We start from the raw sequence: 17,269 nt of genomic DNA, 5'->3' as shown, positions 1-17,269 counted from the left end.
TATATATATATATATATATACATATATACACACATATACATATATATACATACATATATATATGTATACATAATAGAATTTAAATTCTTGTACAAGTTATGAGCAATGTGTTGCTGCATTAAAAGGCTTACACTTGAATCCTATTCATTTTGATTAATTTGACAAGTTGTGTATAGTTGTATTATTTATTTATTTTAGGGCTGGGCACGTTAACGCGTTATAAATGTGTTATAACGAACCAACCCATTAATACCAACAATGATTTTATCATGCGTTAACTGCATGTTTTCTTTAGCATTGGGAGGGGCTTAACCCTGCAGCACACAGGTACTGCACTTTTAAATGGACATTTTCATTTTCATTTTAAATTGCAAAGCAAAGTTATTTGTAACCACTGCAACCGGAGTACCTTAAAGACTTTACACAGCATTGATGCAGCAACCAGCGTCCTTAGAATCCAACGGATGACGTATGAGCCTCCAGATGCTCCATCGTCAGGAGAACACTCAAGTTGTATGAAACTGAGCGCACTACACAAGTGACGGCGTTACAACGAGCACCAGCTGTTGCTCTCACCGAGACTACTGGACATCCTGTAACACAGTTCATTATATTGATGAACTGGGTGCTGCATTCACGCTTTGAAAACAGAAGACAGACATCTTGCAGAAACGTGCGTGGAACATGTTATTCATGTTGCAGCAGTGGAACCTTTCCAATAAAGTCAGCACACTTAGCACGGATAGTGTAATATAGAAATATGATGCTGCTGCGAGACTTCTGCAGGTCGAACGCGTCCCCTGTGAGCGCTCTCTCTCCAGCGCTCTGTCTGTGTCTCTGTCTGTGTCTCTGCAGAACAGTGTGGGCCTTCAAAAACAATGCAGCAAGAGCTGCTGAATGAGAACAGCAACAACTTGAACATGGACAAAAGAAGGAGTAGGCTTTACAGACTAAAGAATCAGACTAAAAAGCCCTGCACAGTAAATTCCAGCTCTGTACTTTTTCTTGCGCTAGACCACTTTACCTCACTCTAACAGGGACCTTACTACTGAACTGACTGGTTATGTTGTTCCCTGATAAAAGACAAATGTTTCTTCTGGTACCTGTTCATAAAAAAAAAATTAAACAGATTTATATAATGTTGTTAACGTGCTGTTGCTCCAGAGTGCCTGTTATATTGTTCTGCAATACACTAGTTTTTCATTCAATATTGAATGTTGCTCGTAATACGATTAATCGCTGTTAATCACAGAAAATTCATGTGATTAATCGATTACAATTTTCCAACTTTGCCCGGCACTAATTTATTTATATCTATTATTTATTTTGTTACACTTTGCTGGACAAAGTTAGGAAAGTAAAACAAGATTTGAGTCAAGCCTGGTGTTTCCTTAGTAATAAAATGATGCTGACGGTGAGGCAGACCCACAGACCAGAGTGTACAAGAAGTGGACGTAGTCATGGTGACGTCACACGTTTTGCCGGGATTTTGCCGTCGCCATCACGAATCAACGGAAGTGACCGTGAGGAGTCGCCCCCTGGTGGTCAGTAGAGAGAAGAGGTTGCCGCCTGGACAGACAGCTTATTCAATAAACATGGGATTGGATCTGTACTTCATACCTTCTTCACGCAGAGCCCTGGAATGACTTCCAGTATGGAGACGTAAAGAGTCCGCTCTTTACGTCTCCATAAGAGCAGCCGAACCAGCATGCAGGTGCAATCTGCCTTTGCTCAGAAATACATTCTAACAACTTCATGTTCACTTCACCGTCATGCCGTGATTACGTTTCTTATTTTCCAAAAGATGACAAGAATCGCGTTCAAATCTGTTGTTTTTGCAGTGGACCAAATCAAATTCCTTGTCTGCTCTTTTCCTCCAAGGCTGAACCCACATTTGTTTTTGTTCTTTCCGTCTCACATATGAAGGACATTCATCACATTTTATTTATTATATATATATATATATATAATCCAGTCACTAATTCCTCATTCTAACATGCAGCAGATGTGATTAGGTGAGAACAGGTTGAACATCCTTGACGGGAGAGTTAAACCCACGGCTCTGCTGAGTTTATGGCCTCACTCTGCACTCTGTGAAGCCTTGAGCTAATACATAATAGGGCTTACATAGATCTACATCCATTTAGATACAAGATGGATGATATCTTTATCGTGATGAAATCACCTGACAGCAATAACGGAGCAGCCTGCCCTCGCCCTCCTCCCATTTCCTCCGTGCACTCTCCTCCATAACAGACTTATCGGCGCTCCCGCTCATGATGAGAAAAATAAACTTTGAAAAATGTTGGCTGTGTGTTTTTTTTTGCTGCAGAGCACCAGGGTTAATATTCATGTCCTCAGGTTGCCTGCTCACTGTCAGCTGTAACGCTCTGCCCACGCATGCGCGCATACACACGCACACACACACACACACACACACACACACACACACACAGAAATGCCGGTGCGCACACATGCTGGCACGCCCACGCGCTACCTAGCCAACCTAGCGAAGGAGCTCAGCAGGCGGGCAGCCCAGATCTGAGCCAAAATACCGCCTTAAACTCAGTAACCTCAGCCATCGTATCAACCACTGAATCAGAGCAGATAGGCTGTCTGGCCCCCGGCTGCCTGTTCAGCTCAATAAAATCAAGGGCTGGTTAAATGAGCATGCAAATAGATACAAAGTTGTGCCCTTGCAGCGCGGAGACGGAGGGTTTGTGTTCAGAAATGGTTGTAAATCACTGCCGGTTCTCAGTCAACTTCCTGTTTGTTCAATCGTCCGTGCGACGCATTGAAGGAGGATATGTCAAGTCACTTCTTCAGTGTTTGTTGATTTTGTTATCCGGAGTGACACACAAACTGTCAGGCTAAAACAATCCAATCCGCATTTTGTGGGCTGCCTGTATTAGAAAATATGTGATTCATCCAGCCAATCAGATTGTCTCCCCTTTGTCACATGCAGGCTCATTAGAAAAGACCTCCCATCTGAGTATCTCCACCCGTGGCTTGAGAACTATCTTTACAAAAGGTCTTTGCGCTTGCATTCTCTCTCCTGACCACCAGGGGTGACTCCTCTGGTTGTATAGAAGTCTATATAAATGACTCTACTTCTCTCTTGATGTATTCCATCAGTGAACATTGTAAACATGAGTTTATGTCTCAATCTCTAGTTTCAAGTCTTCTTCAATACAGGATGATGTTCATTTAGTAAATGATGGTCATTTAGAGTCAAACAGACCCTAAAGCAGGGGACGCTTTAGGGCGGGGCTACAGAGTGATTGACAGGTTGCTACCAGAGCTGTATACGGCATCTCTACGTCACTCCTCCACAGTCCAAACATGGTCACTTCTGTTCATTGGCTACAGAGAAAAACAACATGGCGACCGCCGTCATCCAAGATGATGGCGAAATTGCCGAACTCAAGGCTTCAAAACATCAGTCCACAAACTAATGATCACGTCCACGTCTTATATAAAGTCTATGGATTACAACATTGGTTGAAAAAACCTGAATAATTGAACAAACAGATACTGGAGGTTCACACACACACACACACACACACACACACACACACACACACACACACACACACACACACACACACAACAGAGATGATGTGCCCATTTAGGTCAGTGTAAACGTGGGCTGGATGGATGTCTGACTGACTAGTAAATAAGCTGGATGGGGAGTAAATAGAGGAGACAAAATCAGACAGCAGGCAGCCATGCACAGAGAGACAAGGTAACACACACACACACACACACACACACACACACACACACACACACACACACGGCTCAGTCAAGAGTGCATAACATACACACTTTTGCTTCATGAACCTGAAAAATTACGGCATGCACATTTTCATACACAAACACACAGAGGGAGAAATTAGGCGGGGAGGATGACTCACTGTCTTTCTAATTTAGTGTGCGTCTGCCATACACACACACACACACACACACACACACACACACACACACACACACACACACACACACACACACACAGTTTGTCTGGAGCCTTGGAATGATAATGAATAAATATGAATGCACATATGAGCACACACATTCACAGACATGCATGCACATTGTGTCGTAATTCCTGTTATTATATTGGCCGGACATAATAACACACACACGTGTTAGCCTGCACACATGTACACACACACTCGCTTTCACTCACACTTCCACATTCAAAGACACCAGCGCACTGTGCAATTATCTTGTCATACATCTTGCAATTATATCAGACAAATGTGGGTACACTATATGCACACATGCTACACACACACACACACACACACAGACCAGCAGCTCTGCTACAAATGCGTCTCGACCGTCACATTCCGAAACCATTAGACAACGGAAATGTAAATGTTCGTTTCCACTGATTTTATGTATATTTCAAGTATAGAGTCTGAAGTCAGTTTCAACTTTTTGACTTCTGTTATGAAGAGCAGTGCAGAGGGGAGCCTGAGTCAGGTTGGGCTATTCAGCGTCATCCGGCAACAACATGCAAAATCGAATGAATTGCGCTGCATGTACAGTGTACTTCTTAGTTTAAACACTGGGTGTAAAGTATAATGCTGCATTCTCTCTCCTGACCACAAAGGGGTGACTCCTCTGGTTGTATAGAAGTAAATGATTCAGTTGTTAAAGATGCATTCTCTCTCCTGATTACCAGGGGGTGACTCCTCTGGTTGTATAGAAGTAAATGATTCAGTTGTTTAAGATGCATTCTCTCTCCTGACCACCAGGGGGTGACTCCTCTGGTTTATTCCCTCAGTAAACATGAGTCTATGTCTCAATACCTCTGTCCAATAAAGACACAATTCTGATATGAACAATTGGAACTGAGCAAATCTCTTCTCCAGATCGTCCAAGCACTGAAATTAAATGAGTAAAAATATCGAGATCGTTGAATTCCAAACGTTCATTCCATCATGGCCTGGTCAGACCAGACGGTGACACAGCTACGTTTGTCCTTAACTACAAAGCTCGACAGGGACTTATTAGGCTCGTAAAGAATTAAGTGTATCATTCCACTAGTGCATAGACATGTAAAGAGGTAGACGGGCCGATATCCAGTGCGCTGAGGCCTCCGCCCCAGGCAGCAGGCAGGCAGAGGGCAGGAGGTCCTCATCTAATAACCCTGAGCTGTCAATCACTTTATGGATGGCGAGGGCTCCACATTAGTGCAGCTCAATAAGGATTGACTGTGGTGGGAGACCACAGTGCGAGCCGGAGCAGAGCAGGGAGGAGGACGGGCTGACAGACGGAGTGAGATAAATGGAGATGGACAGAAAAAGGTGACCACCTAGGGAGAAGCAGAGTGAGAAAATGTGTCAGATGCCGAAAGGGAAGAGGAGATGAGAAAGAGGGAGGCAGACTGACTCTGCAGTATTGTCTCTCTGTTCATCGACTGCCTCCAGGGGGTGTTAGAAAATGTAGGTGAAGAAAAGATGACATCGGTTAGATTTTTGTGTGTGTTCCAGCTGAAAGGACATTGCTACTCGTCTTCCTCTTTTCTAAAGAAAACAGATGGCTGGACATAATTATTTGTGTTTTGGGCTTTAACAAAGTATCACATTTTATACACTGCCATCAAGCAGATTTCCTACAAAATCCAACCCAGAGCAGACGCCACTTGACTAAAAGATCTCATCTCATTTGTAGACAGTACGTTGTTTCCATCAGAGCGCTTGACATATTATAGTTATTGTTCTGTGAGAAAGACTGAGGGAGGCAGCTGGTGGAGCGGCTCGAAGTAAATCTGGAGTTCAACTAAAAGAGCCACGGCTGTCGGTTAGTACGACATTATTTTACCGGCTGTGATCCTCTTTGGGTCGCAGTGGACCAAGAGTTCCGAGAAAGTCCTTTCCGAATTCTTGAGCTTCACTCAGTGCTTCGTAGCACACAAAGGGCAACAACAAATCGCATATAACATTGAGAGTTGTTTGAAACTACTTACCATCCCTCAGCCTTGATGTTTCTTGCTGACATTTCTCCCATAAAACAGGCTACGTTAGGATCTCCCTGCGATAAGAGCGGATATAAATCAACGCGTGAGGTTACAAGGTTATTTTTGAGTAACCTGGTTTGGGCGGAGGGGGTGAACCCATGCCCCGGGTCAGGGAGGAGGTCCTGAGTTGAGGGGAGTGGAAAGCCTTGGTTTATACTCCCAAATAGACACATACATGGACTGCCTCACACGTCACGGACATGATGTAGTAGTCATATCTATACACTCGGCTTGGAGGATGCATTCTACATACAGAAGATCGCCGCGCTACAACTTGTAGTGAAGTGGCTGCACGGACGAGTCCGGACAAGCCTGAACACGTCCGCACAGTCACAACAGATTGTCAGTACGTGACGGTCCATACACACCCTCAGATGACACAAAATGTGCATCACAAGGGCCCTCCTGGCCCAAAGCGTACTCGCGGATGCAAAAGGTATAACTTCTGCACCGCAGGTCCCCGGAGCCTTGAATAGTGAATAGCGATGCAGCAATGTCTCCAGTGCAATGCCTTGCAAAACATCTCACTTGAAACACAAAGTTACATCAACTAAGCTAGTGAGTGTGTTTCCAAAACAATCCTCGACTGACTGACTCAGAGCTATTTACCCGCCAAAATGTAGCTCGTCCAAAGATGGACACGACTCACAGTTGGTTCGGCTCCTTCAAAATAACCAGCGAGTGCAATGAGGTAGGCAAACAGTATGAGACGCAGCTTTGGCCAGGAGGGACGTTTGCGCAGCGTTTCCGAGTGGCTGCTGTGCCGGTGGATGTAAAAACACAGTCACTGCAACGTGTGTGGGCCTGACTTTGGGATCATCTCCTGCATCGTGGATAACATTGTGATTTGCAACTCTTTGGCATAAGAAATATGATCCACTGATCAGTGTGATTAGGCTGGAGGTGGACTGGCGTAAAGCAATTAAGATTGGACATGATGAGAACGTTTTTGTAATTATCTCACCCGAAGGATCACACGATTGGTCACGTACGGCCGAGTGTCCGTCTGTGAGTGAGTGTGCACCTCTGTCTGTCCACGTCTAATCTTCCATTCTGCTGCATCAAACTGCATAATATTCACATATCTGCCCTTGTGATATTAAATGTCTACCTGTGTTGATCAGTTATGATCAGCACGAACAAAGTGGGAAATTAGACTGGTCAAAGCATACAGAAGATGACTTTTGGCATTACAATTAAATAACTGATAAGAGGGACTAAAAGTGATTTTAATATACCACTTAAGACCGTAAGAACCACAACCACAGCGGTGATTTAATGGATGATAACATGGTGCTATGTTTAAACAACGGCAGTAAATCATTCTGCAGAAAAAGGGCAAAGAACAAACGCAAATGCTACGTTGAAATATGCTGTGTGCTTCATTTAATAAAATGAGCACGCCATGAAGGAGAATAATGCGAGTTCTGAATGGACTTAAGGTTGTTAATACCAGCGAGACGCCCCTTGCAGTATCGATGGGACTACTGGCTCTGCTGAACTGTGGAGAAAACCTTATGCGGACGTTTTTACCTATGTTAAGAGTGATGAAGTTAATGTCGGTAATTTTTCAAAAAAATTATGTTGTGGTTAATCGACCCGACAAAGTGTTGTATGCTATTGATAAATTGGCAGTGAACAAAACATGTGGGCTTGATCAAATGACAGCAGAACATCTGAAGCATGCCATCCAGAGCATAGCTCACTACTTGACTCAGTCTGTTAGGGCCAGTAGTCAAATTTAAAACCAGTAAAATATCCAGTATAGAAAATGACAGAGCTATTGCCTTGGCTAGCATACTTTCCAAAGTATCAGAACAAAGATGTGGAAGCAGTCGATGTGACGTCACCCATTGGTTTATGGACTGCCGTTTTGAAGCCTTGAGTACGGCAATTTTGGCCGTCAGCATCGTTCCTTCTTTTCGTCGAGGAGTATCATGAACGAATAATTAAATATTTATATAATCACTCGCAGTAAACGGCAACCTCCGCTTCTGCTGAGGGAAGCCGGTACATAAGTGTCTTAAAGCTGCATTCTCTCTCCTGACCACCAAGGGGTGACTCCTCTGGTTGTATAGAAGTCTATGCTTCATGTGTTAAAGCTGCATTCTCTCTCCTGACCACCAGGGGGCGACTCCTCTGGTTGTATAGAAGTCTATGCTTCATGTGTTAAAGCTGCATTCTCTCTCCTGACCACCAGGGGGCGACTCCTCTGGTTGTATAGAAGTCTATGCTTCATGTGTTAAAGCTGCATTCAAGGTGGCGACGGCTTCAAAACATCAGTCCACAAACCAACGGGTCCCGTCACCATGACTTCCACTTCTTAGTCTACGAAGTCGACTTAGTCTATGAAGTCTATGAAGCCGCGCTGCTCATGAGGCGGTGTGAGCATTGCAACTTTAAGAGGAAAGAGACGTGATGGGAGTAAAAGGTTTTTTCCTGTTGCCAACATGGCCTTGGTCTGAGCGGTTGGACTCTGAGAACACAATGACAAGCTCGCCGTGGAAATCAGTGTGGATTAAAACACACTGACAGACAAACAGGCCCGACAGGACTGAGAGGAAGGCCAGACGTGTGTGTGTGTGTGTGTGTGTGTGTGTGTGTGTGTGTCAGTCTGTGAGGCTGAAGAGGGGAATGAGGTCATCGAGTGGTAGCAGACAAACGTGCCAACATGCTGGTGGTCGATAGCCGTTAGCGCAGGTTTGTTTACTGTGCAGGGTTCATGTCAGGTAAAACACACACACACACACACACACACACACAGCTGATGAATTATGTAACACGTGTGCTTTGAGAACAGAGAGGAGGCTCTGAAGAGATTTCTCCATATCTGCAGTCATTGACCACACTAATAAGAACAGCAGGTTATAACAGCAACAGATAGGGACCTTGTGTGTAGAACCTTGAGGTCAGAGGAAAGAACCTTGAGGTCAGAGCATAGAACCCTAAGATCAGATCATCCATATTCCTTCACTAGCTGCTGACGGCTGGTCCTGGTGCTCGTCTTCATCGTGGAACTAGCTGATGCTCAATCTGATCCTCTTTTTCAAAGTCACTGTCAGACTCTGCATTTTCATAAATGTGATCCTCACATTCTGAAACCTCTTCGTCATCATCAAAAGCTTTTCTCTCTCTTCCAAAATCAATTGCAGGGCCCTATGAGTAGAGAATCTTTTGGCCACCTTGATCAGTTGTGATAAGGAACCACACGGGCAGAGCTATGTTATTGGGTCCCGCCCCCAATCTGCAGCTGGGATGGAGGATGAGCAAATAAAGACTGGTTCAACAAGACAGACTGTCTTAGGGGCAGGTAGGGGCATAAAAACAACGCACGCACGCACGCACACACAAATCTCCACACTCTTATTAGAACATGCTGTATGTAATATACATGTGTAGGGGGCGTGTACAGTGTGTGGTCATTGAAAATGTGTTCTGATTTATGTTCTTCACAAGGTCATTTTCTCTGAGTATGAGAATAATTAATCGTATAATTTTTCTTTTGATAAAAACTGAAAACGGGTCCCACAGACCCGAACCCCACACAACGGTTATTGAAGCAGCTGCTTCAGTTTGTCAGCATGTGAAAATATGCTGTATTCTCAGGGATGTGGAGTAGTAAGAGCACAGAATCGAAATGATACAAAAATAAACGGAATGTTTTCATCTCTGGGCTATACAAAATAAACTGAATTACATCTTAAATGTGGCTATTTGCTGTATTCCTCTTTTTAAATTTAATATCTCTTGAATTTGAACGGTTTAGTCGGAAAAAACATATCAATTTACTGAGGTAACTTTGGGCCCTTTGTGTCATTTAAAGCGCAATTTCGAACAATTTAGTTTTGGGCATTTTAATTTAAAAGCCACCAACAGAAGAATTGATAAGGAAAGTAAAACTTCTTTGCAGTCGTACACCAAATGCACCTTTTTATAATAACATCCATTCCATATCAAACACCTGTGATTCCACGAACCCAGATTTAATCAAATTGTCCTCCATGGTTATTGCTTTCCACCAGGACATTTCTGGTCAAAGCCGTTTGCACCACAGGCTTTTTTTTTTTCTGCCAGTGAACAAAAGTGACCATATTTTAACTGCGGTCCATCATGCTGTATTGAAGAAGACTTGAAACTAGAGATTGAGACATCAACTCATGTTTACAATGTTTACTGAGGGGATAAATCAAGAGAAGTAGAGTCATTTGTTTCCAGCCGTGTTGCTGGACTTTCGTAGTAAAAACATCTTACGAAAAAGGAGGAGTAACTTGTACGTGAGATCCCATACGACGGTTCGTTTGAGGACGCGCAGCAGAGAGGCGTCCAACGGTCTTCATCTTTTGTCCAAACTAAACTTTCAAACTTTTTTTTTTGGAAGAACCTTTCAGGACAAGCTCCCCATGGTTTTGACTCTTTTATTCCCTCTCAGCTGCTCCTGCTCCTGCTCCTCGTCACTCCGCTTGCAATCTAGTCATAGAAGCATATTCTACTGTCTCACTGCAGAGCATTGTTAGTGGTTACAAGCATTCCATACACAGCCTTTGCTGTGTGACGTTTCCTCTGAACGTTATAAACTGGTATACATACATACATACATATATATATATATATATATATATATATATATATATATATATATATATATATATATATATATATATATATATAGTGGTTACATTAGTCGAGGAGCTCTGTATTTCAGACTAATGAAAGGAAATCATGACAGAATAAAAACCCAGCGAGACACATTTGAGCGTGTTTTGTTGCCTTCGTGCCTCTGGAATCTCAACAGTGACGATGCACTCGCTCCTCAGAGTCGTACTTCTCAGGGTGACGCGACAAGCATTCACAAAATCTCCTCTAGCCTCTTGACAAACAACGTCCTGCCTGTGTGGGGCGGCTGTAGCTCATGGGTATGAGTGTCGTCCTGCAACCACAAGGTGGCCGGTTGAACCCCCAGTTGCTCTCCGAGCGCATCTCACTGCTCCTAAATTGCTATGGATGGGTTAAATGCAGAGAGCACATTTCATGTATATGTAAAGATATATGTAATATGACATCAAATAAAGTGTGTGAAGTGCATTCATCAAATTCTTAGCCACGCAGCTCGCGCCCCCCCCACACACACACACACACACACACCTGTATCGGAGACAGACGCCACCTTCCTCAGAATGGCGGTTCCGTGGTCGTCCACGCAAGTCAAGTCGCTTTGAGGGATCAGCGGCGAGTGATCAGCATAGGTCTGTCTGAAGAGGATGTTTGTTGGCCCTCGCTGTGCAGGCAGCTCCTCCCCAACTGCACTGAGATCTGCTCTCTGGGCTGTGATGCTCTGTGTTTACTTTCAACCCGGTGGTACGTATCCATGCGACTCCACTCATGCTGCGTTCACACCAAACGCGTTGCGAATTTGACGCGCGAGTAGATTACATGCAAAGTCAATGCACAGACACGAATGACGCGAATCTCTGCCGGCCGGAGCGAACGACGCGAATGACGAGGCGCGAATAACACCTGAAGTAGCGCTGGTAGCAACATCCAGACGCCGTTGTGGGACTACGGATAATATTATGAACCCAGACACCATGGAGTTTGATGTTCCGACGTATGTGGAATTTACACAACGAATATAAAGTAGAAGAATGGTTATATATGCTGCGTTCACACCAAACACGTTGCGAATATTCGCAACGTGTTTGATGTGAACGCAGCATTGGTGATGTGTCCATGAATAGTAAACAGGGCCCAACGATCTGTCTCGACCCGACATGAACCTGCATACATCTGTCAAAGACGCGCTTGTGGTTGGACTAAAGTTAGATGGGTTCACGTGGACCGAGTCTCTCGTTCAATCCCCACGATTTGTCTGAAGGTGCTCAGGTTTCACCCTCTGAATGAGGCCAGTGGTCCTCAGCCGCCACGACCTGGTGCTGTTGGGTCTTTGCTTTGAGTAGCGGTTCAGCCGATATAAGGGAAGCTCGCCCCAGAGGGAAAGCTGTCTTTGTTCCTGTGTCCGACCACAGTTACAACAATCATAATTAGCATGAGGGATTCTTTTTTCTTTTTTTTTAACTTTTTATTTTGCGTTTTCAACACATCAGAGCCATCCCTGACATAACATAAACAAACATAACAAATGAGTGAAATCGATAGGCTCAAGTTTATGGAGTCTCACAGTGGTACATGTCTGACCCCTCGTACCTGTCTGACCCCTCACACCGGTGACCTGTCTGACCCCTCGTACCTGTCTGACCCCTCACACCGGTGACCTGTCTGACCCCTCGTACCTGTCTGACCCCTCGTACCTGTCTGACCCCTCGTACATGTCGACTCAGGTAAGCATGCCTGCACGTAGCAGCGTGTAAATATGAATCAGCAACAGTTAGAGGTTGTTTGTGTGACATTCAAGAAAAGAAAACGTTGTTTACCTTCTGTACCACATACATTCGGCAATTTTTTTAATTGACATTATCGTTAGATTTTCAGATTTCCGAAGCCCCTCGTACACCTCGTGTGTGACGAAGGCTTTCATCAGGAGAAGCAACCAAATCATAGCTTGAAATTAGGATATTTGATCAAAAACACTTCATTCTGCATATAAATTGTTACTACTAACCAGATCCAGTCGGTAACATTAAATTAAACTTTTTTTAATTATCAAAGAAATTCAGCTTTTGTTGAAAATAAAAAATAACAACAGTTTTATGGTATTGCAACTGTGTTATACTGCATTGTCCCAGAGAGTTCTCTCTACTTCTAGCCATGATTGTGCCGTTTCCATGGAGTTGCAGGACTTAATTATAGCTGTGACCAAACGAGGCGAGTCTGTGTTCTGGAGCGGACCTCTGCATGCACAGTGCATTGTCCCAGTGCATTGTCCCAGTGCATTCTCCCAGTGCATTGTCCCAGTGCATTCTCCCAGTGCAAGCAACACTGCTGCGCTGCATGAAGGCCAGCAGGCGACGCCGGCCTGGGAATACCGCTGATGAAAACACAACATTTCCTGATTTTGCTGTTTCAGAATGAAAGCTTTTAAATAAAAAAAATAAAAAAGAGAGACGTTTATTGTGAAGAATTTATTGGAAAATTAGTTTATATCCGAAAGTTAGCGGAGATTTATGAGCAGCCATTCTTCAATAAAGCAAGTCTGCTAATGCTGCAGGAAGAGTAAGCAGCAAAGATCAGGATTTAAGGCGGATAGTTGTCGGAGCCTGGTCAAAGCTGTCTGGGCTCTGCTGTGAGCTAAGCTATGATTGGCACTTCTGCATTCAAGGGGGCGGGACTAAGCAAAGGGTAGTTTGGGCTGAATGAAATGTTTCTGGTTTGACCCCACAGGGTCTGCTGACAAAACGGCCGGGCCCTTGGACAAATGTGGTTGATGACCCCTGTGGGGGTTTGATGTCAGTATTAAGACTTTGAGGTTGATGATGCAATGTAATGTGGCAACCAGGACACACACAAGGATATAAACACACACGGTGTTATCTGTGTTTACCTTCGAAGGCATTGGTGGCCGGTAAGTCAGTTTCCTGCATGCTGCTCTGCCAAGCTGCTGCCGATGCTGCGATGGATGCCAACGGACAAACCTCAACCGGTCCGAGCCACGGCCGCCGGGGGGAGGGAGAGGGGCCGAGAGGAAGGGGCGGCGCCTGCCGGTCTCACTGCCATCCTTCTTCATCAACAGTCCATGTGCGGGGAATGAGAGGCGAACTGGTCCGAGGGACGGTTTAACTTCACAGCGCTGCTTGGTGACGGCAACGTGGTGAAGGGGAGCACTAAAGCAGGTCTATGGGGGCTTTAGAGACCCTGATTCAGGTTAGGAGAGGCCGGATGAATCTGGTGGTCCTGCAGCCATGGCCTGGAACATGGATCTTTGACCCTCTCTCTCTTGTTCAACCTGTCTGGCTGCAGGCTGATAATCTCTCTCTTAGTCAGGTTTGTCTCTGAGACGCTGCTCAAATCAACACGCCGTCTCCTCAGATTCTCAGAGCTCCTTTACTGGCTTGTTTTCGTGGCGGTATTTTTTCCCCCCTCTCGTTCTCTTCTCATGTCCCGTTGCTGCTGCAGTCCTGAGCTCAGCACGGGGCTCCTTCACACTGGCACCACAGCTGGGGGGAGAGAGAGAGAGAGAGAGAAAACACAGACAAGGGGGAGAAACTCAATGAATAAAATCATGAGATACACAAAAAGCAACATCGAGATGGACAGATGGATAGACGACGGATAGACACACCTGAACAAAAGCACGGGGCAGAGCTGGTGGCTGGCCTTCAATGACCAAGTTGAGAAAAGTGCGCAGAAACACGCTCATCCACACACACCCATACACACACTCTTGGTGGGACAGCAGGTGGGTGGCGGCCCCCTGCAGTTCCTCCCTCACCCACTAGGTTCATACATGAAAGGGAAAGTGTTTTTTTTTCTCAGAGTTCCGCTGTGACCCTGTTTCACAGAGCCACATGTTAGCGTGCCACTTTTGAAGTCTGCCTGATAAACAGGCTGAGGGAACAACTAAAACTTTATTTACAGTTCTAAAAGTGCCAAGTGACGCTTTTTGATTTGTTATTTTGTTGTTGACTAAGGAATAAGAATAGACTCGAAAAGAGGAGGGGATGGGAGGAGGTTTTCGGTAAAAGGGTTCTCTTGATGTAGTGGAAAACATACGAGATGAAACGAGGGTGTGGGAGACGTAGATCACATAGAGGGATGGAATGTGGGGGGCACAATAAACGAGAGAAACATCCTGTTGGAAGAGGAAAAACAACCAAAAGCAACAAAGAAAAGAGAAAGAAAAAAGATGTAAAGGGAGAGAAACGACGCAGGACGGGAGGAGGGAGGAAGGAAGGGAGGAATCTGTCAGTGTAAAAAAGCAGACAGACGGTAAACAAACACACTCCCTCGTCTGAGGCTGTGGAAAGACTCCACAGATCTCAGCTACTCTTATCTCTGCCGCTCTTATCCAGTCTTATCGCACGAGGACATACACGACAGCTTGTGCCCTGACGGAGGCACAGACTGTAGAGGGATATATCTACCTAATTATGGGCCCCACCAGTGATTCATCATGGGTCTGCTCCTGGAGAACATGTCTTTTTAAAGCCTGTGGTGTATGAAGTGGGTTTTATGGGGGAGTCAAGGAGAGAAGAGGAGAGAAAATGAACAGAAACGTAAAGAAAAGGCCATTGAGATGCAAGAAAAGGAAGTCCAGGGAGGACAGGAGGGAGGGGAACACGAGGAGTGGATGCTGCCACCCTTTGACTAATTGATTACAGCGTTAGAGCAGAATTATCACAGATTAAAGTCTGTGTTTGATATTGAGAGGAACCGTGCAGAGATAAGTTTGATGATGCAGCACATTGTTGGTGCTATCGGGGCATCTATCTTCAAAGAGTTGCGACATGAACTGAGTCTGGATGCAGAGCCAGAGGAAGCTTTGTGATCCTCAGGTTCTGCTAGTCGTTGACATCAGAGGTACTGGACAAGTACAATGTGGGAAATAAAAACAACAACGGACCTCCACGTCAACATTATGGTCCGGTGACAACATTCTTCAAACTTTTCATGAAGTAAGAAACGTTCACCCCAAAATCCAATCAAGCACGTCTCCCCCGAATCCCCTGGAGTTCTGCAGCGAGGTGCCACTCATCAGCCAATAGAAAAAAAGAAATGGCCTACACGAATAGCCAATCAGAAAAACGTATCTGTTGTATCTGGGTGAAATGTAATCCAGCAACCAATGAAAATAAAGCTAATAATAATATGGGGGGAGGAGGGCTGGTCTGTGGGCATACGGCATGGCGGCCGGGGGTGGAGGGAGAGAGAGGAGGAGGAGGAGGAGGAGGATATGTCACTCTTACCAGTCTTAAAAACTTGAGAGCCCTGCAATACATTCAGGCCTTTAGGGGTGGGAGATATTTAAAATATAAATCCTTTTTCACAATACATGTGAGTGAATATTGCTCTATCAATACATAGAGTGACGTTCGTATGTTAGTGCAGGATCACTTGATGAACGCAATAACCAGGCAGGTACGCATTGATGCAAAGATCATATCACATTGATGCACATTGATGCAAAGATCATATCACATTGATGCACATTGATGCAAAGATCATATCACAGTCCCATGACAGTGCAGTCCTGCTCGCTGTAACCAGTTTAATGCAACAGGAGGAATCAAAGGGATTGCAATTAAAGCAGCCACCACTCTCAGTACCTTGCTGTGAGGTAAGAAACACATGTGCACACCTTATCAAGGACCCCTGCTGGCCCCCAGGACACCAATGTAAAAACTACTGGGAACTCTTTTCAGAGGCGTGACCTTACGTGGCCCTTCTGGTTGCAAGAAAACCTAAATGACAACGGCCAAAATGACAAAATGAGGCTTTAATACCTTAGTCTGCAATCCAATGGCTGACGTCACAGTGACTACGTCCACTCTTACGGACGGTATATGAGATATATATATATATATATATATATATATATATATATATATATATATATATATATATATATATATATATAAAATACGAACCAGCTGCCACACAACTGGAGCAGCTTACAAAAGAAAAACTATTGATTCATGAAACTCAACAAGAAAAAGGACAAAAGTCCCAGACTTGATTTGCCTCTTTATAATCTCAAGGCAGAGCATTTTCTAACTTACTTGTCAGAGCAACTAAGGCGCAGCTGTGAAAAAAGCAGAAGCAGAAATTCAAAAGTTGGATTTTTACAACGTGTGCATATTTCCAGCAACTGATAACGACATTATTGTATATTGTGTATTAAATCCGAATCACTCTATTCCGGTGGAGAAATTAAAACATCATATGCTCTATTCAGGAGTCCTGGAGTACAGACTTTATATCTGATTTTATTATAGTATAAATGTTATATTATTTGTGTCCCATTATATTTAATAGAAAACGACTGCACTGCACAAACCCTCCGTGGCTTACCAGGTAGGATTGTTCCTGTAAATAACAACCAACCTGTCACAGAGAGCGTCCATCCGTCTGTCCGGTCATCTGAGGATAGTCGTCATCACAGGCTGTGTGTAGCCGTAAACGAGGAGCCCCAAGGCTTCAGGTGTCTGGTTTCAGGTGTCTGGTTATTTAAGGACACCTCTGGGTTTACCGTCTTATCACTGGACCTATATGGCCGTAAGACTTCAAAGTCTGAACAATGCAGAAAGCGCAAAGGTCTGGAAAACACCACGACAGCGTGGTGGCACTAAT

The 17,269-nt window shown here is 44.5% G+C and overlaps 1 protein-coding gene across 1 annotated transcript in view; it reads right to left on the bottom strand.

The window, feature by feature from the left end:
- LOC306745317 (low-density lipoprotein receptor class A domain-containing protein 4-like) overlaps nt 1–13,563 on the bottom strand; it is a gene marked incomplete at both ends in the record, with an annotated part of 129,292 nt that extends 115,729 nt beyond the window's left edge. The window contains one exon of the mRNA XM_079228076.1: nt 13,524–13,563. Coding sequence (XP_079084202.1) covers nt 13,524–13,563 — 40 coding nt within the window. The remainder of the gene's footprint in view (nt 1–13,523) is intronic.
- Nucleotides 13,564–17,269: the final 3,706 nt, after the last annotated feature.

The sequence above is a fragment of the Taurulus bubalis genome, assembly GCF_910589615.1.
Source record: "Taurulus bubalis genome assembly, chromosome: 12".
NCBI lineage: Eukaryota > Metazoa > Chordata > Actinopteri > Perciformes > Cottidae > Taurulus > Taurulus bubalis.
This window is presented reverse-complemented; position numbering and strand designations above follow the sequence as displayed.